The sequence below is a fragment of the Crotalus tigris genome, unplaced genomic scaffold (assembly GCF_016545835.1).
Source record: "Crotalus tigris isolate CLP2741 ecotype Arizona unplaced genomic scaffold, ASM1654583v1 scf7180000019328.220996217465:2438092, whole genome shotgun sequence".
Lineage (NCBI taxonomy): Eukaryota > Metazoa > Chordata > Lepidosauria > Squamata > Viperidae > Crotalus > Crotalus tigris.
In genome coordinates this window covers 560,623-587,033 of record NW_024097488.1, presented here as the reverse complement: position 1 = coordinate 587,033, position 26,411 = coordinate 560,623, and the positions used below count along the sequence as shown (strand labels likewise).

At 36.6% G+C, this 26,411-nt stretch overlaps 1 protein-coding gene across 4 annotated transcripts in view; it reads right to left on the bottom strand.

The window, feature by feature from the left end:
• Window positions 1–26,411, bottom strand: part of COL17A1 (collagen type XVII alpha 1 chain) — a 72,506-nt gene that overhangs the window by 2,422 nt on the left and 43,673 nt on the right. For 3 of the 4 annotated variants that reach the window (XM_039361647.1, XM_039361648.1, XM_039361650.1), the window contains 17 exons: window positions 23,415–23,468; window positions 23,145–23,204; window positions 22,179–22,205; window positions 22,043–22,084; window positions 21,653–21,712; window positions 21,294–21,335; window positions 20,368–20,481; window positions 18,897–19,028; window positions 18,437–18,511; window positions 17,219–17,356; window positions 14,925–15,014; window positions 13,645–13,755; window positions 8,793–8,945; window positions 6,504–6,863; window positions 3,484–3,615; window positions 3,129–3,191; window positions 389–451 (listed from right to left, as the gene is read on the bottom strand). In XM_039361647.1, coding sequence (XP_039217581.1) covers window positions 389–451; window positions 3,129–3,191; window positions 3,484–3,615; window positions 6,504–6,863; window positions 8,793–8,945; window positions 13,645–13,755; window positions 14,925–15,014; window positions 17,219–17,356; window positions 18,437–18,511; window positions 18,897–19,028; window positions 20,368–20,481; window positions 21,294–21,335; window positions 21,653–21,712; window positions 22,043–22,084; window positions 22,179–22,205; window positions 23,145–23,204; window positions 23,415–23,468 — 1,716 coding nt within the window. The remainder of the gene's footprint in view (window positions 1–388; window positions 452–3,128; window positions 3,192–3,483; window positions 3,616–6,503; window positions 6,864–8,792; window positions 8,946–13,644; window positions 13,756–14,924; window positions 15,015–17,218; window positions 17,357–18,436; window positions 18,512–18,896; window positions 19,029–20,367; window positions 20,482–21,293; window positions 21,336–21,652; window positions 21,713–22,042; window positions 22,085–22,178; window positions 22,206–23,144; window positions 23,205–23,414; window positions 23,469–26,411) is intronic. The other variant, XM_039361649.1, reaches the window with a different exon arrangement.

The window sequence follows — 26,411 nt, the reverse complement described above, 5'->3', positions numbered from 1 at the left end:
AGTTAGCTCTGCTATTACCCACAATGGTCAAAAAAAAGGAAACATGACATTATGTCACATACCCCACCCATGTACATTTCCATCCTAATAGATCCAAGATTGTAAGTCATAAGGTTTAGGTTGTGATGTCACACGTTTTGTCATCACATTTGCCACCCCTCCCTCACAGATGCTTATGCTAATCTGATTTTTCCCTATTTCTGGGATCTAACATGCAGGGGATTTGTAGTATCATAGTTATTGCCTATATTGTAGATCTCTGAAAGTTATGAAAGAAATCGCTCATTCAAAGTTAACAGTTCAGTGGATTATAAATCTAAATTATGATTAAAACCTTTTGATCATCGGTTTACATTATGCTTATCTTTATTTAAAGATAGTATTGTACCTTTTTCACCTTTTGGCCCTCTTGGTCCTTGGGGGCCTGGTGGGCCAATTGATCCAGTATCACCTAGAATAAAGGGGAAAATCAAATAATGTAATCAATCTAGGGATCTAAACGGGGTCATTTGACAAAAGTTTAAAAAGACCTTTGTTAAACCATTTAATAAATTTAAAGGTTAACTGATCATAGGCCTTCCAAATCCTTGTCCCAAGAACACTCCCAGCCATTTTCTTATGACGGTATCAAGCAAACTGGAAAATGTTTCACTTGCTTCCCTTTCTGCATCCAAACTTCCCAGCAGTTTTTCAATTATGCAAATCATGAATTACTTTATGCATGAGATTATCAGCATTTTCATTGATAATACCTGCCTAACTCCAAACAGCCAGAATGGATCAATTTAATGTTAGTAAGCGACAGGTTATTATTTAAACAAAATTAAGTACAAGAGAAAATGCTTTCATATTTGTATAGAAGTTGCTTTACTTTTGGTGTATATGCCTTTGCTTCATTTTTATATTTTTTAGAATAAGAAAGAATACAAGTGAAGGCCCTTAAGTTTAATGTACATGCTAAACTGAAAGAAATGTTACCATTTTCTCTAAAGGTGAATAATTCAAAAGTGAAGGCATTTGTGTGCCAACAGAATTGAGGCCCAAAGATCTTTCCAAGGAACAAGGACAAAATACTGGCACTCTGAGGGAAACTCTGACGTTTACAGAAGAAAGAAAAAAAAGTCTTTATTTTTAAATCCACAGGCTTCTCCCAAAAACCCTAACGGCCACAAAGCATGCTGAGCAGAATATTAATCATACATGGAAAACAATCCATCAAAAGTTAAAGGAGCATAAAAAGTGGAACATCTAGAAAAATAGATGATTGTTGTTTAAATCCTGAACAGGAACATTCCAGTTACAAAGCATATTGCAATATTTGGTTCTAGATCTCCACTTGCATCTTCTAAAAGCAAAATTCAGACTTTCACATAATTTGCTTTCAATATGATCAAAAAAGATTACATGTTCAACTAGATGAGTCATTTATCCAACTCTTTTGGATTGCTTCCAGACATCCAGGTACTAGCAGTATCAATTAAAAAGCAATGTCTATCTAGACCAGACGTAGTCAACCTTTTTATACCTACTGCCCACTTTTGTATCTCTGTTAGTAGTAAAATTTTCTAACTGCCCACCGGTTCCACAGTAATGGTGATTTATAAAGTAGGGAAGTAACTTTACTTTATAAAATTTATAAAGCAGAGTTACAGCAAGTTAAAGCATATAATAATAATTACTTACCAAATACTTTATGTCGGACTTTTGCTAAGTTTGGCAGAATAAATCTTTATAAAACAACTTACTGTAGTTAAATCTATCTTTTTATTTATACTTTGCATACATAGAAGCATGAAGTCTGATGAAATTACATTTAATTAATTAAATTATTAATGAGATCCCTGAGGCTGATGCTGCGAAACTAAATACTAAATATTAAATCAATTTTTGTAAGGTCTCCTTTTTCAGAAATATTCAGGCGGTTTCTTTCTTTGGTCATAATATGATTAACAGCACTAAAGCCTGATTCCACAAGATATGAGGTAAGGAAAGGTATCAATAAACTGAATATCATTTTCCACATATTTGAATATAAGAGAGGCATTTTTTTACTTTGCCATAGTTTTCATATCCACCACTATCGAATTTATGTTTACTTTTTTCATCATATCTAATTTCTAACAGTTCTTCTTGGCAAGTTGTATCAGCCTCTTCAATATTTGCGGTAAAAGGATTTTTCATCCAGCAATTAATTGTGAAATGCAATAAGCGGCAATTAATCCATCTTTGTTCGCTGCATGTTGTTTCTTAAATGATGCAACGATTGTTGAACGATTTTGAAATTTTTTATATATTTCCTGAAAATATTCAATGGGCTTGTCCTTATCATTTGGATGCTTTGTAGAAAGATGTTCCGCAATCGACTTGGCTTCATTGCCTCATTGGATAATGCTTTATGACACAATAAACACATTGGATGTTGTTTAATAACAACAGATTCTATGAAACCCATCTTCAGATGCTCTGGCAAATAGCCATAAGCGTATTTCTTTTTTTGAGACGTGGACTCACAATATTTTGTTTGAAGCTGTAGGCACGTGCTCACTCTCACAAATCTAACTGCGTACTGACCAGTGCGACCACAAACAAAAGAGCCTGCGCTATGTATCGTCTGCTCATGCCTCTCGCGCATCGTGGATTGGGTTGGGGGGGGCGCCGGCTACCAGCTCTGCTTGTTTGTTACAGCTGGGTGGTGTGGGGGGAGATGCACGAACTATTCTGAGACGAGGCTTTTTTGTTTGGGGTTGCACTATAGTGCCATTTAGTTTCACTTACTTAACGTGAACTAAACTTATGCGTGGGCAATACAAATAGTATATTTTCAGAAATTTAAATTGTCATGGGGAATTTTATGAAAACCTAATGAAAATGTTTTTAAATAATGCTATTAATTTTTTTTAAAAAGTCAATTAAATTAAAAAAAAAAGGAAAGTGCTTCAGTATCGGACAATACCCCTACCGCCCTCTATGAAAGCTGGAACACCCACTAGTGGGCAGTAGGGATCAGGTTGATTACCACTGATCTAGACTGCCTTCCCAACCTATTAGGTTATTTGAATGTCGCAGAGTCACTGCACATGAAAGCCAACCTGGTTTCTTAAAGTTTGCCATTGAAGCATCTAAATTACCTTTAGGTCCTGGGTATCCCATGAGTCCTTGTGGTCCACGTGGGCCTGGAATAGTTCCATAAGCTGTAAAAAAAACAATCAAAATCAGCATTTCTAGATATTATGCTTATAAATATAAAATAAATGCTATTTATGCAAGTATTTCAGAAACAAGTGAACTACTCTTATTATGAGTTAAATGCCATTAGGTCTTTCAGGCAAGGATCTCTTAAGCTATTCAAGTGTTCTCTGATACTGTTTCATATATTGTTTTTAAAAAGGCCCAGAGATCACATTTATGACAAACCTTTACCAAGAAATAGAATGTGGAAATGGTATATAAAAGGCGAAAGTAAATTAGAAATTATTAAGTTACCTTTGAAGAAATCCATGAGGTCTGCAGTGATGTTGCCATAGGCCGCAAACACTTTGCTAATACCAGGGGGCCCGGGAGGTCCAGGTGGGCCTTGCGCATGATAAGCAATCACGTCTTGAAGAAGGCCTCGACCTGGGAAATAAATTTGGTTTTTTAATTATTATTATTATTATTCATTAATTTGTATTCTGCCAGTTCATGTAAGAATTATATAGAACATATAGGATTTAAAACCACATTAATAATGGAAAAATGTTTAAAACATTAAAACAGCTTGGGTACAGAAACAAATTTAGGAAAATTTTTCCTAAATGGGGCAACGGTCAACTCTAATGGTAATCACAATGGTAATTTATTTGACAGTATAGTCCCTTGTTGGAAAAATTAGACTTTTCGGTTGAGGAGTTTGGATTGGGGAAGAAAAATGGCAATGAATGAGGCTGTTTTAATAATGATGATGTGGCATTTCCTTGAAACACCACTTATCTGTGCTGATTCATACCCAAATTCATAAAGAATTCATACCCGTCTCGTAAAGAAAGTTGAAATTAATGAGAACTATCATTGCTCCTCTAAAGAATTGCATTTATCTCTTGGTCATAATTTTGACTGATATTATAAGAAGCTGCACTAAAGTCTTACAGAAAACACACACAGGTGTCTTTAAATCTCTACCAAAATATTCAGTGTGAAGTTGAATCATGGACACCAATTTATTGATTGATACACACACAATGTAAAGTCGTAATGCAAGGCTTGGTATGTAAAATGAGTTTCCAAAACAATTATAAGAAGTACATAAATTATATAAATTGCTACTGTTATCAACCTAGAGCTAACAATTTAGAATTCTGGTCTCCATAAAAGTGAAACAATCCATTCCAGTTCTTGCAATCCTGTAATGCTTTTGTTTTTGGTTTTGGTTTTCTAAAAACTTGATAATTAACTCAAGCATTATCTTAGAACTAGTCTAGGGATCCACAGGCATAACTGTAATTCTTTCAGATATTAAGTAAAGTTTTAGAAGTGATAATAGATGTAAAAAATAGTGCAACATTATCCCACAAAATCCACAATTTAGATCCTACCAATGACTGTTTTGTCCTACCCCATTACTATATTACGATTTAAAATATATGCCTGTTTAATTTATGTTAGGTGAGAAACAGTATTACACTATTGGAACTGGTCAATGTTAATTTTAATTTCTTAAGGCACTTATCATTGCTATATTCTCAGTGTGGAATATAATTTAATAACATGAACCAAAGATTTTAGCCTATTGTAGGTTCTATTGAAAACATATGGGAAATATGGGGAATAAATATAAAATTGACTATGTCGGCGGCATTCAAGAAAAACCAGTTGAAAATGTTTTATAGATGGCATCTTCCACCTGCAAAGCTTGCCAAGATGTTCCAGAATAACTCGCCAACATGTTGGAAATGTAAAAAAGTACATGGAACATATTATCATCTATGGTGGACATGCCCAGTTGCAAAAAAATACTGGTCTACAATAAGAAAATGGATCCAAGAAATAATAGACCAATCTGTAGACTGGAAACCAGAGATCTTTTTGTTGGGTATTTTAAATAGAAAATATAGTAAAGAAATATGGTACTTAATTTTACATATAATAACGGCGGCAAGAATAGCATATGCACAGTGCTGGAAAAATGAGAATATACCATCAGAGGAAGAAGTAATAAGAAAAATCCTGGACTGTGCTGAGATGGACAAATTAACAAAAGAGATAAAAGAAAAGGAAGACACAAGTATTATATAGTATGGAACAAGGTGTATGTCTGGTTGGAGACTAGAAATAATAGAGGAGAATAAATATGGAAAGGTCAAAAGTGAAAATATGTGTACACATGAAGGAAGAAAAATGTAAATAAGAAATAATGGGGCTATAGGACAAATATTTAAAGAAGAATAAGGGGGAAATGTAAATATTAGATTACCGTTACGTAATTGCTGTAAAAAAAAGGAGGTATATATTGTGTGTGTATGTGTGTTATGTGTTGCTTTGTTCTGTTTTCTCTTGTTGGTTAAAAATAAAAATTAAAAAAAAAAGAAAACAATTTGTTGTGTGCCTACTGCTGAAAAAAACCTTGTTTTTCTAATCTAATACCCAAATCTGCCCTAATTTGCAGAATTAGCCTTCATCAAGTTTGAGCAAATACTTGAGGAATTAAGTCTATGGACAAGTACAGTACTGAAAACAATCCTAGACAGGGTTGTGAGCATGTACTTCTATGGTACTAATTTACCACCTTCATTACATTTGTTGTACTGCCATTCAGAAATGGAATATGTGCTGAGCATTTTCCAAAAATGCTTTCTATGAAATGAGAGATGAATAACATTTGAAGGGGATGGGTAGTAAGGCTAAATATTTCCAGTCCTATTTTAGGTATGTTAAGGATAAAAACATCTGGCCTCCCAGATGTAAACTAGTCCTATTCCCATCTTTAAAAGTCATTCCTGAAAGGCCAAAATCATGTGGCTAAAATCCGGCTGTTCAACACCAATCAGTACAAACTCTTGAGTGCTGGAGAATTGCTAAAGGAGGGGGGGGGAGGGAGCTCCACAGAGTCATAGGCTACTGATCCTGAATTAAATATTCAGGGTGGCATCGATTTTTTTAAAGGCCAATATTTAGTGCAGTAATAAAAGGCCTATGAGCCGGATGTGATTTGCAACCCCAGTTCATACCGTCAGGTGTGATGGCAAACCTCTGATTTCCAGCATTTTTAGCAGCTTCCCCCCCCCCCCAAAAAAAACAGTGGACAAATATGCAAGGTTCAACACACATACACCATTCAAACTGCCAAATTTTACAAAAAAATGAAAATTTGGGGATCACTACATGCAATTTCTGAGTCCATAGCCAAAAAACATTGCCTATCAGTGATTCAATGAGCTTTAGTTATTTATATTTATTATGTTTAAAAACTACACCTATTTCCCCAAGATTGGCACAGATAAACTATGAATATATTGTAGTGTACTTACTCTGTATGTTTTCAGAGACTCTGGATGCTAATTCATTGTAATCCAGTGACCCATCATAGGATCTCATATAAGAAGATCCTTTTGGACCTATTAAACTTATTTGTGATTCTTCTCTTCCAAATGTTCCAGCATAAGATTCCTCTGCACGTAATCCACCATTGCTTCTGAATGAATTGCTGTTTGATCCTCTTGCAGCTAATGATGCATCATACGATAAGCCAGAACTTGTGGATCTGCCATATGTTCCTTCTGAATTTACAGAGCTTCTATAATTTTCAGTCCTAAAGCTGCCATCTACTAGTGGTCCTGGTGGTCCTGGAGGTCCAGGTGGTCCTCTGATGAAGCTACGTACATCATCACCTATAAATCATATGGTGCATATTAATAGGACTACATCAGTTAACATAGATTCTGATGGTCTACGGTTTTGCAGAATTGAGAAGCTGGATATATAACAACAATATTAAAAAATAATAATTGTCAATAATAATAAACAATAATAAAAATCTACAGCAGTAGCAGGAGATCAGAAGTGAAACAATTTACTGTATGCAATAGATTGCTTATTCTATAGTGATAGAAAATTATACTGAGGTATTCTGAATTGTCCACAAACATTTGGAAAATCCCAGATAATTGGGTAACTTCAGATGAATAAGGCCCTGCATCCTTTCTCCTAAAAGCTTGTGCCCTAAAAGATTAATTTGATACTTAGGGATGTGTATCAAAATAAGCAACAATCTACAATTTACAAGTCTATGAAACTCCTTATCACAGTCAGATTTTGCCTACTCATCTGGAGGGAACACAAAATGTTTGCTGAAGCTCTGCCTCTCTTGAGAAATAGGATAGGAAGAATTCTAGAAATGAAGAATCTCTGTGGGGATTCCTTTCCTTTGGAACTTGTGTCCCAAATGTAGGTGGCTCCTATTCTAATGATTTCCTGGAAGCTTGTACAAGCCTTTAGAATCAGATTAAGAAGGAGCTGCTGGCACTAGTTGTGTTATGGTTAGGGTTTTATTACAGTTTGTGTTAGGGTTAGGGTTTTATTACATTTAATGTTTTCATTGTGGTGGCTCATTGTGAACCACTCAGAATCCTCTAAAAATATCATAAATATATAAGTAAATAGGATATTTATTCAGTAGGTGGAAACCATTTGTAGCTGGGAATATTTTAAATGATATTCTATTATCATAATTTTATTCCACTTTGCTTCTTTGGGTGCACTGAAGCAAAAGGCCAAAGGCCAAAGGCCTGAGTGAAAAACCTGGTCTTTGTGGCTCTTTCAAACACCTTCCATATCTTGGAGGGGACCTCTTTCTAGAAGGCAGATGCTACTACAGAGAAGGGTAGTAGGGTCCTGATAGATGACATTGTTTAATTAGGAACTTGGAGCACAACAGCCCCTGCAAGACTGAATTGGCCAAGCAGGTGTTATGGGAGACAGGCAGTCCCTCAAGTAACCAGGCCCTTTGCCATTCAATGGTTATAATCTCTGTTGAGAAGACCGTGAATCTCAAACTAAAGTGGAACTGTTGTTTCTTTTCTTTATCAAGTATTCAGAGCAATAAACACCATTTGTATTGAAAAGATGTTGAAAATAAAAATCAAGGAGAAAGGATACTTCTATATCAGTATATGTACCATCAAGATCGAGAACCATTATGGATGTTTCAAGTCTTGATACTTCTACATTTCAGAAGATTACTTTTTATGTGCTTCCGTTCATTACTCTAGAAATACTTTCAAAGACTTCTAAGATGAAAATAGTAGAGAATTCTTACTCTTATTCTTTTTTTTACAAGACAGCTGAAAAAGCATTCCATATGGTAGAATTAAGAATATTTTCCAACTGTGGCCATGCAAAATATACGTTCCTTTGTATGTATGAATTTATGTTGCTATATAATTGCATTCATGTTAAAAGTGTACTTTATCTTAAAATATATAAATAAGGATATGAATAAATATTAATTAAGTTTTTAAACAAAGCTGATTAAACACAGAGTAACCCAAGTTTCTCACCTTTCTTTGGAAAATAAACCCCATGGCATCTGCCATTTATTTTTGAACCTTGTGTTCTTCTGTTGCTGTTCAGTATGTTAATTTGACATTTAATGTGCACTGTTTATTCCTTTAATGTTTTCTTGAACTAAATTTAGGATAAATGTGATTGTCACACAAGAATCTGATTTGAAACCCCAAAGAACTCTGAGATAAATCAGATCATGAACCAGGATGAAGTCCAAATCTTGAATAAAACTGCAAAAGGAGCCATATGCTTACTTGTAAGGTATTGGATCAATTCACTCCTGAACTGGTCAGTCCAAACTCCATCCTCAGTAGAGATAAGGCCAGTTCCTGAAAAGCCAGGTGGTCCTGGGGGGCCTCGGGGACCTGGTGGCCCAGGGGGACCAGCACCCAAGGAATACCCCATCCCTTGAAAGGAAAAGAATAAACTATTTAATTTAAAAAGAGGCATCTTATTTTTCATAAGAGTAAGTACGAGGTTTATTTAAGACTAGCCATTAAAGCTTTAAATTTAGCTCTCTGTTCTGTGTTCTGCTTCTCTCTTTCCCATGTTATTTCATAGACTCTAAAACCATAGTCATAAAAACAATAACTCTGAAGTAAATTCCACTGTATTCTGTGAAATTTATAATATACAGTGGTACTTCAGTACTTGTTAATTGGTTCTGGGAGGCACAATGAGTACCAAAAATGATGGGTACCAAACAAATTTTTCCCATAAAGAATAATGTAAATAAATTTAATGTGTTCCCAAACCAAAGACATTTTTAAGGCAATATGTAAGAAGACAGGGTGGTATATCATTACTTTACCTCAAAAATAAACTAAAAATCGATGGATACTCAGATTAAATAAAAATAAATAAAATAAAAACTTCACTTTACCTGTATTGATGAGAAAAAAAGCAGAAAATACACAAAAAGGATGTGCACAGGGCAAGAGCTATTGCGTGACTAACATGTCACCCTTTGTTTTGGCTGGAAAATATAGCAAGTCATGAGGCAACCAACACTGACAAGTTCTAGATTGTGTGTTGAGTATCAAACAAATGACAAGTATCAGAAAAAATTTCCAGTCAAAATGAGTTGAGTATCAAATTCAATGAGTTTCAAACTAATTGAATACTGAAGTACCACTATACTATGACTTCAATTATATTCTGGATTATGTCCTACTGAACTCAATGAATTTACTTCTGAGTATGCAAATAGTTCGCAACATTGTACAAGAGGTAGCAACTAAAACCATCCCAAAGAAAAAGAAATGCAAGAAAGCAAAATGGCTGTCTGAGGAAGCTTTGCAAATAGCTGAAGAAAGAAGGGAAGCGAAAGGCAAGGGAGAAAGAAAAAGATACACCCAATTGAATGCAGAATTCCAGAGAGTAGCTAGAAGAGATAAGAATGCCTTCTTAAATGAACAGTGCAAAGAAATAGAAGAAAACAACAGAATAGGGAGGACCAGAGATCTCTTCAAGAAAATTGGAGATATGAAGGGAACGTTTCATGCAAAGATGGGCATGATAAAGGACCAAAATGGCAGAGACCTAACAGAGGCAGAAGAGATTAAGAAGAGATGGCAAAACTACACAGAAGAACTATACAAGAATGAGCTTAACATCCCAGATAACCACAATGAGATGGTCACTGACCTCGAACCAGACATCCTAGAATGTGAAGTGAAATGGGCCTTAGAAAATCTGAGCAACAACAAAGCTAGTGGAGGTGACAGTATTCCAGCTAAGCTATTCAAAATCTTAAAAGACGATGCAGTAAAAGTGCTACACTCAATTTGCCAGCAAATTTGGAAAACTCAACAGTGGCCACAGGATTGGAAAAGGTCAGTTTACATTCCAATTCCAAAGAAAGGCAATGCCAAAGAATGTTCAAACTATCGCACCATTGCACTCATTTCACATGCTAGTAAAGTTATGCTTAAAATCCTACAAGCTAGACTCCAGCAGTATGTGGATCGAGAACTACCAGAAGTACAGGCAGGATTTCGAAGAGGCAGAGGAACTAGAGATCAAATTGCCAACATACGCTGGATCATGGAGAAAGCTAGGGAGTTCCAGAAAAACATCTACTTCTGCTTCATTGACTATGCAAAAGCCTTTGATTGTGTGGATCACAACAAATTGTGGCAAGTTCTTAAAGAGATGGGAGTACCAGACCATCTCATTTGTCTCTTGAGAAACCTATATACGGGTCAAGAAGCAACAGTGAGAACTGGACACGGAAAGACTGATTGGTTCAAAATTGGAAAAGGAGTCCGGCAAGGCTGTATACTGTCGCCCTGCCTATTTAACTTATATGCAGAGCACATCATGAGAAAGGCAGAGCGAGATGAATCAAAAGTTGGAATTAAGATTGCCGGGAGAAATATCAACAACCTAAGATATGCAGATGATACCACTCTAATGGCAGAAAGTGAAGAGGAACTAAAGAGCCTCTTGATGCGGGTGAAGAAGGAGAGTGCAAAAGTTGGCTTGAAACTCAACATTAAGAAAACCAAAATCATGGCATCCGGCCCTCTCAATTCCTGGCAAATAGATGGGGAAGAAATGGAGGTAGTGACAGATTTTATTTTTCTGGGCTCAAAGATCACCTCAGATGGGGACTGCAGCCAAGAAATTAAAAGACGCTTGCTCCTGGGAGGAAAGCTATGGCAAATCTAGACAGCATTCTAAAAAGCAGAGACATCACCCTGCCAACAAAAGTGCGTATAGTCCAGGCCATGGTTTTCCCAGTTGCAATGTATGGCTGTGAAAGTTGGACCATAAGAAAGGCTGAGCGCAAAAGAATTGAGGCCTTTGAACTATGGTGCTGGAGAAGACTCCTGCGAGTCCTTGTCCCTAACAAACCGGTCAGTCCTAGAAGAGATCAACCCCGACTGCTCCTTAGAAGGCCAGATCCTGAAGTTGAAACTCAAGTACTTTGGCCACCTAATGAGAAGGAAGGATTCACTGGAGAAGAGCCTAATGCTGGGAAAGATTGAGGGCAATAGAAGAAGGGGACGACAGAGAATGAGATGCCTGGATGGAGTCACTGAAGCAGTAGGTGTGAATTTAAATGGACTCCAGAAGATGGTAGAGGACAGGAAGACGTGGAGAAACGTTGTCCATGGGATCACGACGGGTCGGACACAACTTCGCAATTAACAACAACAACAACAACAGATGAATCAAAAGTTGGAATTAAGATTGCCGGGAGAAATATCAACAACGTAAGATATGCAGATGATACCACTCTAATGGCAGAAAGTGAAGAGGAACTAAAGAGCCTCTTGATGCGGGTGAAGAAGGAGAGTGCAAAAGTTGGCTTGAAACTCAACATTAAGAAAACCAAAATCATGGCATCCGGCCCTCTCAATTCCTGGCAAATAGATGGGGAAGAAATGGAGGTAGTGACAGATTTTATTTTTCTGGGCTCAAAGATCACCTCAGATGGGGACTGCAGCCAAGAAATTAAAAGACGCTTGCTCCTGGGGAGGAAAGCTATGGCAAATCTAGACAGCATTCTAAAAAGCAGAGACATCACTCTGCCAACAAAAGTGCGTATAGTCCAAGCCATGGTTTTCCCAGTTGCAATGTATGGCTGTGAAAGTTGGACCATAAGAAAGGCTGAGTGCAAAAGAATTGAGGCCTTTGAACTATCGTGCTGGAGAAGACTCCTGCGAGTCCCTTGGACTGCAAGGCGTTCAAACTGGTCAGTCCTAGAAGAGATCAACCCTGACTGCTATTTAGAAGGCCAGATCCTGAAGTTGAAACTCAAATACTTTGGCCACCTAATGAGAAGGAAGGACTCACTGGAGAAGGGCCTAATGCTGGGAAAGATTGAGGGCAATAGAAGAAGGGGACGACAGAGAATGAGATGGCTGGATGGAGTCACTGAAGCAGTAGGTGTGAACTTAAATGGACTCCAGAAGATGGTAGAGGACAGGAAGACCTGGAGGAACGTTGTCTATGGGGTCGCGATGGGTCGGACACGACTTCGCAATTAACAACAACAACAACAACAACAACAACAACATGCAAATATATATGTTCTTCCAAACTTACTGCCTTAATTTTAATCAGATATTAAACAGGGATTTCCTCACAATAATTTTATCAGAATGTAATTTTCATATAAATATTTGCTAAAAAGGTATTGAGGATTACTTTGGTGTAGTGGGTAAGACAGCTAGACACTGGAAGACGTGAGTTCTAGACATGAAAAAAGCTGATGACCTTGGGCCAGTCATTCTTTCTGAGATCCAGGAAGTAGACAATGGCAAACCACTTCTGAAATCTTGCCTAGAAAATTGGAGGCAGTTTCTAGGAATCAAACACTGACTTAAAAGCACATACACAAAAGGCTTTTTTTCTTAAACAATATCACAACATTTTCAATATTTCATATTTTTTAATTATCTTAAAATGTTTTGATTCAGTCTGGAGATAAGGGAAATCAAGATGGGGTTCTATTAATTACATCTAAGCACAATTTCTAGAAAAAAATCAATTATCACTTGAAACAATAACATTAAATATTACTGTACGCCATGACAGTTGCAATTCTTACAAAAGTAGATCTGCCCTAAAACAGATATCAATATAGTTCTGTTAGCAGTTTTTACCTTTTAAAAAAATTAAGTGGAAACCCGAGTAGACTTTCCAGACTGATTTATCCACTATACTATTTGGTCATTTTAAGAACTCAAATTCTGTGCTATCACCATCCTAGATTATCTTATCTGCCCTATAAAGTTACAGAAACTTTTCCTCTTCTGAAGCCTTATATCTTAGCATCTAAATCCAGCATTTTTCAAATTTGGCAACTTTCAAGATGGGTAGACTTCAACTTCGAGAATTTCCTCAGCTAATTTTAATTCTTTCTCTTTTAATTCTTTTGCATCAGAGGTACTGATCTGATGGACCAGATTAAACCTGAGAATTGAAAATCTTGACTTCAGGAAAACTAGTTCAACTTCTAGAATTCCCCAGCTAGCATGCTGGGAATTTTCTGCCTGGGAACTTCTAGACATTGAAATCCACACATCTTAAATTGGCCTATTTGAAAAATACTGATCTAGCCAACCAAACACAACGTATATCAACTTTTCTTACTTTGTAGATATGTGGAGATATCCTCTGCAGTAAGGGTGGAAACAGAGCTACCTGGTCTTCCTGGGGGGCCTGGAGGCCCAGGTGGTCCCACAATGCCTCTGAACTCTGAATCTGAAATTACAAAGGAAGCAAGTAAATAATACTAGCATCTGATTTATTGCTTTTCCTGCTCTCTTCTCCAACCCACATATAAACACACCACTTCATACTCATTTACATATCCACCAGGGCAAAATCACTGTTGCCTATGGATAAAAACACTCCTCTACTATCCCATTCAATTAGTTGACTATAGAGTAAGGAATAGACAATCTTTTGCTGTGTGTATTTTTTTAAAGGGGAATGGTCTTAATAATAATCCCAAAGGTGCTTTTTCATGAGGCAACTAGACTTTCTTTTTTCTCTTTAAAAATGTTTCGCTTCTCATCCAAGAAGCTTCTTCAGCTCTGACTGGATGAATCCTTGAATGAATCCCTCATCCGAGAAGCAAAACATCTTTAAAGAGAAAAAAGAAAGTCCAGTTGCCTTGTGAAAAAGCGCCTTTGAGACAACCATGACCTGGATGACTGAGAATCTCCATAGACTCTTAATAATGATGATGCAAAATGAATGAAGCCATCTCATACACAAATGGGACTTTTCATTTTTTAAAAATTGTTTGAGATGTTGGTTTTTTCGTTGCTTTATAGAATATTTTAGCAACCATACTATGATAGTCATGTTTCTGACTCCAAATTATAGAATTCTGCTGCTAATTTGGGCAACTATGCCAACAAAATTAAGCAGTCTGATCAGAAAGGTTGGAGTTCTTCATTTAAGGAAATGAGGCTAGAACAGAAGAATCCACTATATCATGGTAAATATTTCAGGACCTCACATTCTTATGCTGAAGTCATGGAACCTGTAAGAATGTATACGATACTGGAAATGCCATATCTGATAGCATTTTTATAGTTCATTCACATATGTCCCTTGCTGTTTCCATTTTCCATTATCAAGTGAAAAATAGGCTTAAATACTCAACTTATTCTCTAGCAATATGTAACATATCAATGAGGTGGAGCTGAATTTTCTGCTATCTGCTTCAATTACAATAACAGAAACCTAGATGTTTGAACTGCAGAGAGAAAGAATCAAAGATGGCAAATTCAAGGTGGGTGATAATGGACTTGTAGTTATTGTAAGGAGATCAAGAGAGGAAATCTTAATATGTATATCCTTCAGCTGTTCAACTATGAGGATGATTTTTTAGGATGGTATGATAGGATGACAAGGCTCACCTTGAAGCAAAGTTAAGATATCACCATAAGATGTTCCTGGCAGACCAGGAGGACCAGGTGGTCCAGGAAGTCCAATAGTAGTTCCAGAACCTAAAAAAATAATAAAAGACAAGCAATGAAATTATGTAAGAAAACTGGAAGGAGCCATGTTATATATTTCCTCATAAAATATATGCATCTAACATTCATATTGATTTAATCATAGAATGTGGACAAAAGATACAAATTAGTTTCAGGAGGCATTTTACTCTTATCACAAATGATTGGACTAACTATCATGTTTCCCCGGAAGTAAGACCTACCCCGAAAATAAGCCCTAGCTTGATTTTGGGGGGTGGGTCTAATATAAGCCCTACCCCAAAAATAAGCCCTAGTTTTGGGGTGAGGCACACACCTAAAAATCAAGCTAGGGCGGGGTGGGGGGGGTAGAGCTGCCCCATGCACCCTGCACCCACCTACCTGGCAGCCAGGCCTCTCCTCACGGGCCCACTTCTTTTGCGGCATCTCCAGGTCTGCATTTCCCAGTCAGAGGCCTTTCTGAAAGGCCACTGCAGTAGAGAACCGAGCTCTGGATTCAATCCTTAGCTTGATTCTGCAAGGCCTCTGAAGCTACAGATTGAATCCATAGCTCGGTTCTCGGTTGCAGTGGCCTTTCGGAAAGGCCTTTGACTGCGAAATGCAGGCTCTATTCTCAGCTGCAGAATGAAGCTGCTCCTTCAGCTGCAGAAGAAGTGGGCCGGCTGGGTGGGGCTGTCGGTGCTGGAGGTGAGTGTAAAAGACATTCCCCCCCTGAAAATAAGACCCAGTGCCTCTTTTGAGGGAAAAAAAGAGAGACTGGGTCTTATTTTCAGGGAAACACAGTAAGCCTCCACATCAGCCTTTCATGATTTTGAAATGTTATAAAAGTAAACTAAAATCTCAAATCCTCTAACAATTTCCTACCATCTATTCTATTTTTGCAGGAATTGGGTTTGTCCAGTCTAATGAAACGAAGGACTAGTGGTGACATGATAGCAGTGTTCCAATATTTGAGGGCTCAACCTATTTTCCAAAGCACCAGAAGGCAAGATAAGAAACAATGGATGGAAACTAATCAAGGAGAGAAGCAACCTAGAGTTAAGGAGAAATTTCCTTTCCAATTAACCAGTGGAACCGCTTGCTTTCAGAAGTTATGGGTGCTCCATCACTGGAAACTTTTAAGAAGAGACTGGACAGCCTCCTGTCTGAAATGGTATAGGGTTGACCAAGAGGTTGGACTAAAAGCCTCCAAGGTCCCTTCCAACTCTGTTATTCTGTTTTTCCTTATTATCTTTAAAACCTGCTTTGACTACTACAACAGAGTTAGGAGCAATTGCCTTGAAGCACACTTCGAAATGTGCCTCGATTTTGCCATACCTGAGACTGGTTTCCCTTGTAGGAGGGAAAAGACCTTTATATTCTTTTTCAAAATGTGGTTAACTATATATGATTGAAACTAAAAGCTGCTTTAACTCTTATAGTCATTGATAACTTGTCAAATTTCAGTTCGATGATGCGTCTCAAGGTTACAATCACCACTTCAGTTTTCTGATTCCAAGAATATATTCCAGTCATATACTGAAGATGCAGATCTGACCAAAATAATTGATTGAATGCATGCACAAGGAGTATGGAGAAGGAGAAAGGCATTTGGAAACAGATTTAAAAATAACTGCCTCAGGTTCTTAAATCCTGAAAAAAAATTCAAATGATCAATGTTTCCCTCTTCCCAGAGCCATTCTGCAAATTAAATGTATCCACAAGTGGATGGTTTAGTGCAAATTGAAATCAATGATTTTATGTATTTTCTACAATACTTTTGGTAAACAGTAAATTACGAGAGATACTTAAAATATATAAATATACTTTCAGATCGATTACATTAGTGTCTCATCCAAATATAATGGTCTTTATGTGCCCTCCCCATCCCTGCCAAATACTGTATATGGGAAATATGGAATATGCATGAACACATTTTGACCAGTGTCTATTTTGTTGATATTGCAAACTAACTCAAAATAGTTTCCACAATGTTGGTTACCCTAGGACAACTTCATTATAGTGAGAGAAACTGATACTGTAACAAATACAGGTAACAACAATTGGTTGAGATATTATTACGTTCCTACAGAGTATCTGGCAATTGACTTTTCTAATGGGATTACAATGAACAGTACAGAGCTTTCCATTTATCTTTCATGGTGTGTAATTGAGAAAATCATTTATGCAATGGAATCGCTATGCGTTATAAAGCTTGTTATGAAAGAAGAGTTTACTTGTCATGTAGCTGATAACACGTCTTGTCAACTCATCATAGTCCATTGACAAAGCTAAGCTGTCTCCTCCCAGTCCAGGTGGTCCAGGGGCACCTGGGGGACCTTGAGGTCCAATAAGGTATGATCGAATGTCCTCTCCTAAAGAATGGATTAAAAAAAAAATAGGCAATGTTTATTTTTCTGAGTTTTCAGTTTTTCCCAAACCAGCAATATTTATAGGTAGCTTTCTGGCCATCTTTAACACACTTTATATTTTTCAACTTCTAGAAATGTTTTCTCCACGGATTCTAGTTTTTTTTAGTTAGGACTAGACTTGTTATACATAAGATAGCTTGATGTACTTCAGCTTCAAACAAAGGAATGTGAAATGTGATGATCCTTTAAACTTAATAAATACAGTATGTTTAATTTTGTTTCTCGTATATCCAATATTGTTTATATTTCCTGCTCTCTGTCTTGAAAATTTGGTGAATTCTGTAAGTTTTATTTTATTGAATTTTGCTGAGCCAAATAAAATTTGTGTGAGCTCAACATCCATTTGGAGATTATTTCATGCTGCAATGATAAATACCACAGAGTTTAAAGAGAGACATATGTACTTATTTAAAATAAAGCATGGCATGGAAAACATGAAAAAAAATATGTTTCCCTCTTTCACAGAATTTGTCTACTATTTATCTACTGAAAATAAATACAGAGAAATTCAGGACCAATGGGGGGGAAAATAGCACTTGTTAATTTTTGTTAGCTACAATATAGTTTTCGTTACCTACAGTTAATCTAGAGTTGTAGAATTTATTGCCAATAAATGTAATGGCAGTGAAACTGGATAGTTCATGAAAAATCAGGATGTCAAAGCTACTGATAATGTAAGCTATTTATTACTTCCTCAATCAAAGGCAGCATACTTTAAATACTGAGGCTGGAAAACAAAAGATGAAGAGGGAACTCACTCTCTTTCCAGCCTTGTGGCCTTCTCTAATGCATCCACTTGGGTATTTGTGACACAAAATGGCTTAATCCAGCAATGTTCTTATGCTTTTAGAACCATTTAGTTAAGCTCTAACTATGCCTAAGTCTACAATAGATGTAACGTATGATATTGGCACCAAATAATTCAGAGACAATCTTGTTCTTTTTAGCACTTTCTCTATTTCTTTAACATGTATGGCAATAAAAGCCAATGAACCACTTACTAGCCTTAGAGCATTTACTTACTCTGGAGCATGGCAAGAAGATTTTCATAAGACAGTGATGAGGAGAATGAAGAGAGAGAAGAGCTGGAGCTGGAAGCTAGAGAAAGAAAAATATTCAAAAACATAAACTGTAAATTCACAAAGAAACTAAGACACGTACAATTATTTCCAACATATAACAAAGAAAGGAGATGATGATAAGAAAACAGGACCTAAACTATCTGATAGAAGTGCATCAGTGTGGTAATATAATCTATTCAACACATTAAAATTATTTCCTTTCCTGATAAACTTCCACTATGTAAAAAGGACACTGGCGGGATTCAACTAAAGGCATTGAGAAGAAGCAAGCCACACAACTTCAGTGTAGTAGTAATGCTCATATAATTTATATATCTCAGACAGATCAGTTCTGTATTTTCATGTGTAAATATGAAGAATAAAGAAATGCAAACTCAGTATAAAAAAAAAGAGGGCCTTACTGGATAGGTAGCTCATAACACGACGGGCCAATTCACCATAGTCCAAAGATTCGCCACCAATGGTGATTCCTGGAGGTCCTGGAGGACCAGGTGGGCCTTGTGGTCCAATCAGGTAACGGCCAATACTATCACCTAATAAGAAAATTTTTAAAAAGCAAAGTTAAATCACTACAGAGATGGATTAGTTCTCTATGCATAATCTAGGGAAATTGTAAGATAATTTTCCACAGCATTCTTATAGAATTAGCTGCTAACTCAGATTCAAGAAAAACCTGACTAGAGTATTTAGGAATCCAGATTCTAAGTTCCTGACATGCTCTTTTCACTTATAAGAATTGTTTATGTGGCATATAAGTGCAGCTCATCTTTCCTCAACAAGATGCCCTTTATTGTTATACCCATCTACAGTAACTCTAACTACTAGCCATGCCAATTGTGTCTGTAGGCATTTATAAGATACCAAAATAAGAGGAAGATCAATTTATATTTTTCTCACTTGGGAAGAATCATATAGCAAGACCAATTAAATAAATGGATCATTATCCTTGTTGTGAAATGCATGTTGTGGAAAACATTTCTGTACTTTAAGTTATACATATCCCACAGTGAAATCTTGGCAGATGAGGTGTAATCTAATTGCTAATTAGGAAAGGAAACATGATAAAATGATACTTCAAAACAGAAACTTGAAAACAAATTTTTCTCTTAGTCAGTTCTCTTTTCCTTGTCAAAAGAAAACTAAGGACCTACATTTGGGAAGGGTTGTTTGTGACTTGGAATTTGTAAAAAATATGACTCAATCCATGCTTTGTATTAAAGGAAGTGGTAATAAAGGGAGTAAAATTCTTTACTACAGCTCTCAGACTTTAGAGATAAAGTCATATTTTTAAATGTTATTCTCCCCTCCCCATTTAAATCTTGCTTGTAAAGAGAAAATGAAAACAAGAAAGGGCAGGTCTACACATATGCTACTCTATCTTTTGGAAATAGGTTGTCTAGGTTTTTTTCTTTCCAAATGCAGAGGCGTGGACCATATTAAATCTAATCTCATCTGACACTCGTTTTCAAAAATTACAGTGTATAATTTTTCCACCTCTGATATCATATATATCATATGCAACTTCTAGGAGCCCTTTTTCCAGGCACTATCTGCCCACTGTATATAATTTAGCCAGGAGAAGATACCCAGGTCTAAAGATATCCTGGAGGTTGGGAGTCAGGGAATGATATTCTCCAGTTTGATCTTCACACTTTAGAACAGCTTGCTTCCTGAGATTATAAACTACCACTTTTTTTTATCCTTTAGGAAAGTGGTCAGAATTGCCTTTGATCTCAAGGTGTTCAATGTAGGAGATTTTTCTCTGAAGAGAGCATCAAACTTTATGAATGTTTTAGGTAGGGTAGGATAGATTGCTGGGCACAAAATGCATAGCTTTCTGGAAAGCCATGTAAAACCAGTGTATGTACTTACTCTGTAGGTACTCAGAGACGTACTGTTGGATCTCTTGCATTGAGCCAATTCCAATTCCTGGAGGTCCAGGAGGGCCTGGGGGACCTGGAGGGCCCTGAGAAATTCTGGATCCAGCTGTAGAAAAAAGTTGCTTTTACTTATAATAGCTTTTGATGTTCTCTTTAATGGATTTCCCCTACGCATCCTATTCCCTCCACAGCCATCTTTTCATTCATATTCATAATTCACATTATTGTTATATTTATGTCCATTTTTGTAAGGAGCCAGAGTAGCACCACGATGTGATGGGTGGTAAATAAATTTAATAATAAGTAATAAAAATAAATTTCCCCTACCTATCCTACTTAAAGTGCCCATGGAAATAAAGGGATAAAAAGAAAACAATCATAGGGAAAAGATTTGGGTATGTCGGTATGCCAGTGCAGAGCATCAGCCCTTTGCACTTCCTCTTGGTTAATCTGAATCTGATCAATTACATGAAGCAAATCTAGGCCAGATTTGCAGTGTTTATTTGGTGAAAGAACACAGTCTTTCTTCCACCCATTCCAGCAAGGACCATGGTCATGAATTTGAATGTGTAATTCTACTGCTTATTTAGTTCACTTCTGGGTAAGGGTTTTCTATATAGCAAGCTGATGCTTCTGAGCTTCCAAAATTGAGTCTTTCAATTTTATTTCAGCTACTGTACAAAAATAACTCCACCATTATTTTCAAGGCATGGTGTTTAGATAAATTACGAATATGACTAATCAGGGTGGTTCACTTTCAGGATAGTATTTCCTGGTAGAGTTGTATGGCACTGATAATCACATACAAACTTCTTGGAGAAATTAAAACTCAAATTGCATTTACCCTTGCAGAATCCCTTATCGTTAAGAATTACATTGCATGCAAATTTATATTCTAAATAAAATAGGGTTCCTTACCTCCTCCAGGGATTCCAGGCGCTCCTGGTACACCTGCATCACCTAAAAAAAAATTAATGGGAAGAGCAAAATGGTCCATTATGTAACTCCAAAAGATGACTCTTCATTTATATAACACCATTACTCTGTTTCTCAGGATAGAACAATCTTTATTGTTCTATTGAAGAAAATATAGGAGCCAAATGAGAGTCTCAAATGAGAAACTAAAATTATTTATATCATTTTAAACATTATTTTTTTTAAAACTTCACAGCCAACTTCAAATGAGAATGTTCACACAGTATCAGAGGCACCAGTCTCTACCAATTGGAATTCAAGACTCTGATAAGGTGCTCTGTGCCGCCTCTCTTGGCACAAACCTTTGTCTCCTTTAGGTCCAGGACGTCCGGGTGGTCCTTGGACAGCAATGCCAGTTCCTGCTAAAAAAGATGGAAAGAAATCAAAAAGAATTGAAGGGGAACTGGGACTATGCATGTAGATTGTTGTATCATTATGTTGTATGCCTTAAATGTTTTAGGTAAAGCCCACATTTGAAAAGATATACCTCCAATACAGATATGCTCCTAAAGGTGACAGAATATGCTTATTTCCTTATTGACTATGCACCAACATTTACCAACACAGGTTTACCAATATAAAATATGCTAGATTATCACCTAATGTTAAGTCATCGGTTACAAGTTACACTAATCATGTAAAGGACTAAGTTGTAAAATCCTGGAAAGGAAGGAACATACATTTAGACTCACCTTGAACAGAGGCTCCTGGGAGACCTGGCTGACCTTGTTCACCTATGAGAAAGTTGAACAATCATTTAACTTGACAATGACTACATTACTGCCTTTTCATTCCATCCAATGAAGAAATCCCTCATTTTTTTATTACCTTTGAATCCTCGTGGGCCAGGCAACCCTGCAAATGAAAAGATTTATTAGACTTGCAATGCTTATGCAGAGGACACTCTCACAGGATTTATTTGGCCAACGTCACTGCTATTGGCACAGATATTTCTCATCAGTTTCAATTTCCATTCTTTTTGTTGGTACTAATGGTGCTTAAGGAAGTATGGTTTACAGGGTAGACATATTTTCTGTTGCCTATATTTATGCATGAACATTCAGTTACTTTGTACTAATGACTCCTGCCAAATAGTGTGACATTCTATCTAGATGAGAACCTGGTTCTACCAGTCTATCAAATAGTAGCAGTGACCTGAGTAGCTGCCAACAACCTGAGATTAAACATGTCTGAAGGAAAGGAAGGGATAACTTCTTTGCTAAAAGGGAAGGCTGAATTATGTTATAGGGTGCAGCCTCATTGCAAGGTATACCATATCATCAGAATAACTTCTGAAATTTAACATCTAGATATATTATGTGAAATAAATCACAAAAAAAGGTATTTAAGGAATATTGAGAATAGCTGGTCCTGTTTCATTGGATATGAGATGAACACTTAGATTCAAGGAGTATCTGCTTAATGTATCATAACCAACACATAAATAGTGTTAAAAGCAACATTTCATTTGTTCCATCATTGTAATCCATCCTTCCTTCCTTCCTTCCTTCCTTCCTTCCTTCCTTCCTTCCTTCCTTCCTTCCTTCCTTCCTTCCTTCCTTCCTTCTTCCTTCCATCAACTATCCAACCAACCAACCATCCATCCATCTATCCATCTATCCACCTATCCATCTATCCATCTATCCAGCCAGCCAGCCAGCCAGCCAGTTTTACATTGATTTTACATAGGCTAAAAATCAGCTTTACCTTATTGTAGCTTTGGCACCTTTGCAGCATCAGCTTTCCCAATCTAATCATTTTCTATACTCAAGAAACAGATTTCAAATTACTCACCTTGATCTCCTTTTGGACCTGGAGGACCAGGGGGTCCTGGTGGGCCAGCAAAGTAGGTTTCTGTAATAAAAAAACATCATTATGATTTTCAACAACAATCAAGACACAGGTACAGAATCCTGGGCTTTCTTTATTGGTCAGAAGTCTCTTGTTAATGTAAAGCTTGTCTTACTTGTGTCAAAGCACTTATAATAGTTGCTCCAGGATTGTAGCAATAATAATTGGTATAGGATGGGAATGGGAACTTCTAAATCAAATGAAAATATCTACCTGATGTGGGTACAAAAGAACCTGGTCTTCCTGGTGGGCCTGGTAAGCCTTCTCCTAAGTAATATAAATATTTGAATGTATCAGTGCTAATTAGTACATACATCTCTATGAAAGATCATTCAATTTATTTTTATAGGAAGTACAATAGAAATGTGACTGTTTTATGGCAGCTCAAGACAATTAGGGAGGACTTCCAGTTTGATGTCGCAGTGTAACAGGAGCAGGAAGAGGGGGCTCTATCTTCCACATTTGATTTTTCCCTGCTGGGGACCCTAAAAAGGATCAAAAGTCACCCTGAAGAGACAAAGAAGGAAGGGACTCTCATCAATCGTGGAGGGGTGGCGGCCGTTCTTCTGGATCTGAGGAAGCCCTCCAAACCGGCAGGGGAAAGACTGGCTACATTTGTGTGGCCAGTCAGAAGCTGCTGACAACCGAAGACAAGCACTAACTAGCAATGGATGGAACTTGGTGAGACTTTATCCTCTTTTTATGGCCCTAACACTACTTTCCTGGAAAAAAGAATGCCCAAAGCAAAGAATCCTCCCCAATGAGAAAACGAAGGGAAATTATTGCCCTGTCCCCTCAGGAAAAGAAAAGCAATGAATTAATTGCTTTGGGAGAAAACAGGAAATTACAAGATCAATCTGGAACTAATACAGATCTATAGCTTTGAAATTTGGAGACTTTTTTAAAGAAAAAATATTTTAAAGTTTGCAAAATAAGCTTGGATTTGGAAAGCTGGAAGACGGTGTTAACGACATCTAGTGGAGAATTATGGCACTACAATTTATTGTATATATATACATTGCTTACTGGTGTACACCGCTTAGAGAGTGCTTGCACTTAAAGCGGTATATAAGTCTTATAAATAAATAAATAAATAAATTATGCTAAGGGAAACCCGACTTGAAGCGCAGACTCAGATAAGACTCTTTGTTGTTCCTGGACACTTTCACTTTTGCAGACTGCAGCTGGGAAAAGGGAAAAATAAAAACTCTTGAGCTGCTTATCTGGGTTGGGGACCCTATTGGATTATAAAGACTACATACAAAAATAAAATGAGTGTTCCATACTCAGCCTTAAATGGTAAATAATCATCTTCAACACCTGTCTCCAAAGCTCCCAGCATGATATATCAACAAAAAATGTTAATGAATCTCAGAAAGAAATTCTTTCCATGTTGAAATCAATCCAAGAGACAATTGTTTTACTTCAGGATGAGACTAAAAATAACTCAAATGAGATAAAAGAACAATTTTCTAACCCAGTGATGGTGAACCTTTTAGAGATTGAGTGCCCAAACTGCAATCCAAAACCATTTATGCATTGTTGAGTGCCAGGTGGGTGTGGTCCATTGGCTGGGTGTGGCCAATTGGGTGGGCATGGCTGCGGTGGTAACAGCAGACTGGGTAGGACTAAAAAGTTCAGTCAATCAATTCCAACTTTGCAAGACCTTTTTTTCCCCGCGAGAAGTTGAAATTGACTGATTGAACCTTTTTTTCTCTTTTGCACATGGCAGCAGAGGCCTAAAGTGAAAAGGTTTTATAAAACCCAGCTGAAGGCCTAGGACTGGGGTGACGGCACGCATGCCCACAGAGAGGGCTCTGAGTGCTGCCTCTGGCACCCGTGCCATAGCTTCGCCACCACTGTTCTAACCTAAACTTACAAATCCAGACAATGACTGAAAAGAGGAACTAATAACTCAGAAAACAAAAGGAAAATTAGAAGAAACAGGTCCAAAGATGGAGGACCTAAAGGAAGGAATTAACAGACAGATACAGACAAATGAAAAATTAGAAGATGCAATGATAACACCGGAAATGAAAAGACATCGTACTTGTCAAGAGCTCAGAACACATTTGAGGATAAGGAAGAAGAGCTGATCGAATGGATGATAAATCTGTTAGAAGAAATGCTGAATATTGATAAACAAGAAATGAAAAGAAAAACTGAAAGAGAAGGATGAAGGCTTTTTAATGAATATAAATGGGTTGAGCGTTCTTCCAAAAACACTTCAACCAAATTCTTTTCCTCATTCCAAACAATATATACAAAAACAGAGGACGAACTACTTGATGATTTAAATGTACTGACTGGGAAAGTTATTTGGAAAAGAAAGAAAGCTAGAGTAAGACTGAAGAAAATAGAGGTTCTGACTTATTAGATGGGATATTATACTACTAAACAGATGTTTGAATATAGCTAAGAAAATAGATAACTGTTAGAAATAAAAGTATTATTATAATTAGAAGGATAGGATTTGCAACTAGAATATTATACTTTGTTATGAGATGGGAAATATGAAAATTCTAAAAGGGTTTGAATAAGGGAAGCTTTTGGTTATCCAAATATATTTTATTATGAGAAAATCATAAGCAATAGAGATATTTTGAACATTGATGGGATTTAAAAAAAAAGCGGGAAAAAATAGGATATTGATTGAATAAATGGATTTTAATTGCAAATGGAATTGAGATATATTTTGGCTAGAAAAGATATTATAAATTGATACTATCAATATTATGTATAATACCAGAAAAATGTGATGGAGATGTCTATATTTAATTGTATATATATTGACAGTAACAAGAATTGTATTTGCCCAGTATGGAAAAATGCATACTACCAGAAGAAGAGAGGACCAAGGAAGCACTGGATAGTGTATTATTGGACTAGACTGAGAAAGTTAATATGTACCACTGAATTACTAATAGACCCAGACAACACGTTGCTTATTAAGTACTTATGATTGTAAAATTAGAAAATTAATAAAATATTTATTTAAAAAAACACATTTAAGTACACCTGGCTCTGCTGTTTGGGGTTCATATTATAACTTCTTCATTACTTTATGATTACAGACTTCATTAATCTATTCCAGTGCAACTAGAACAGAGAAATCATCTATTGTGTGCTTATGACATATTGGTATGAATTGATTGCAATTTGTCTTTGAAGTTAGCACAGGTGTTGAAAGCATTATGAATGTGTTGATTC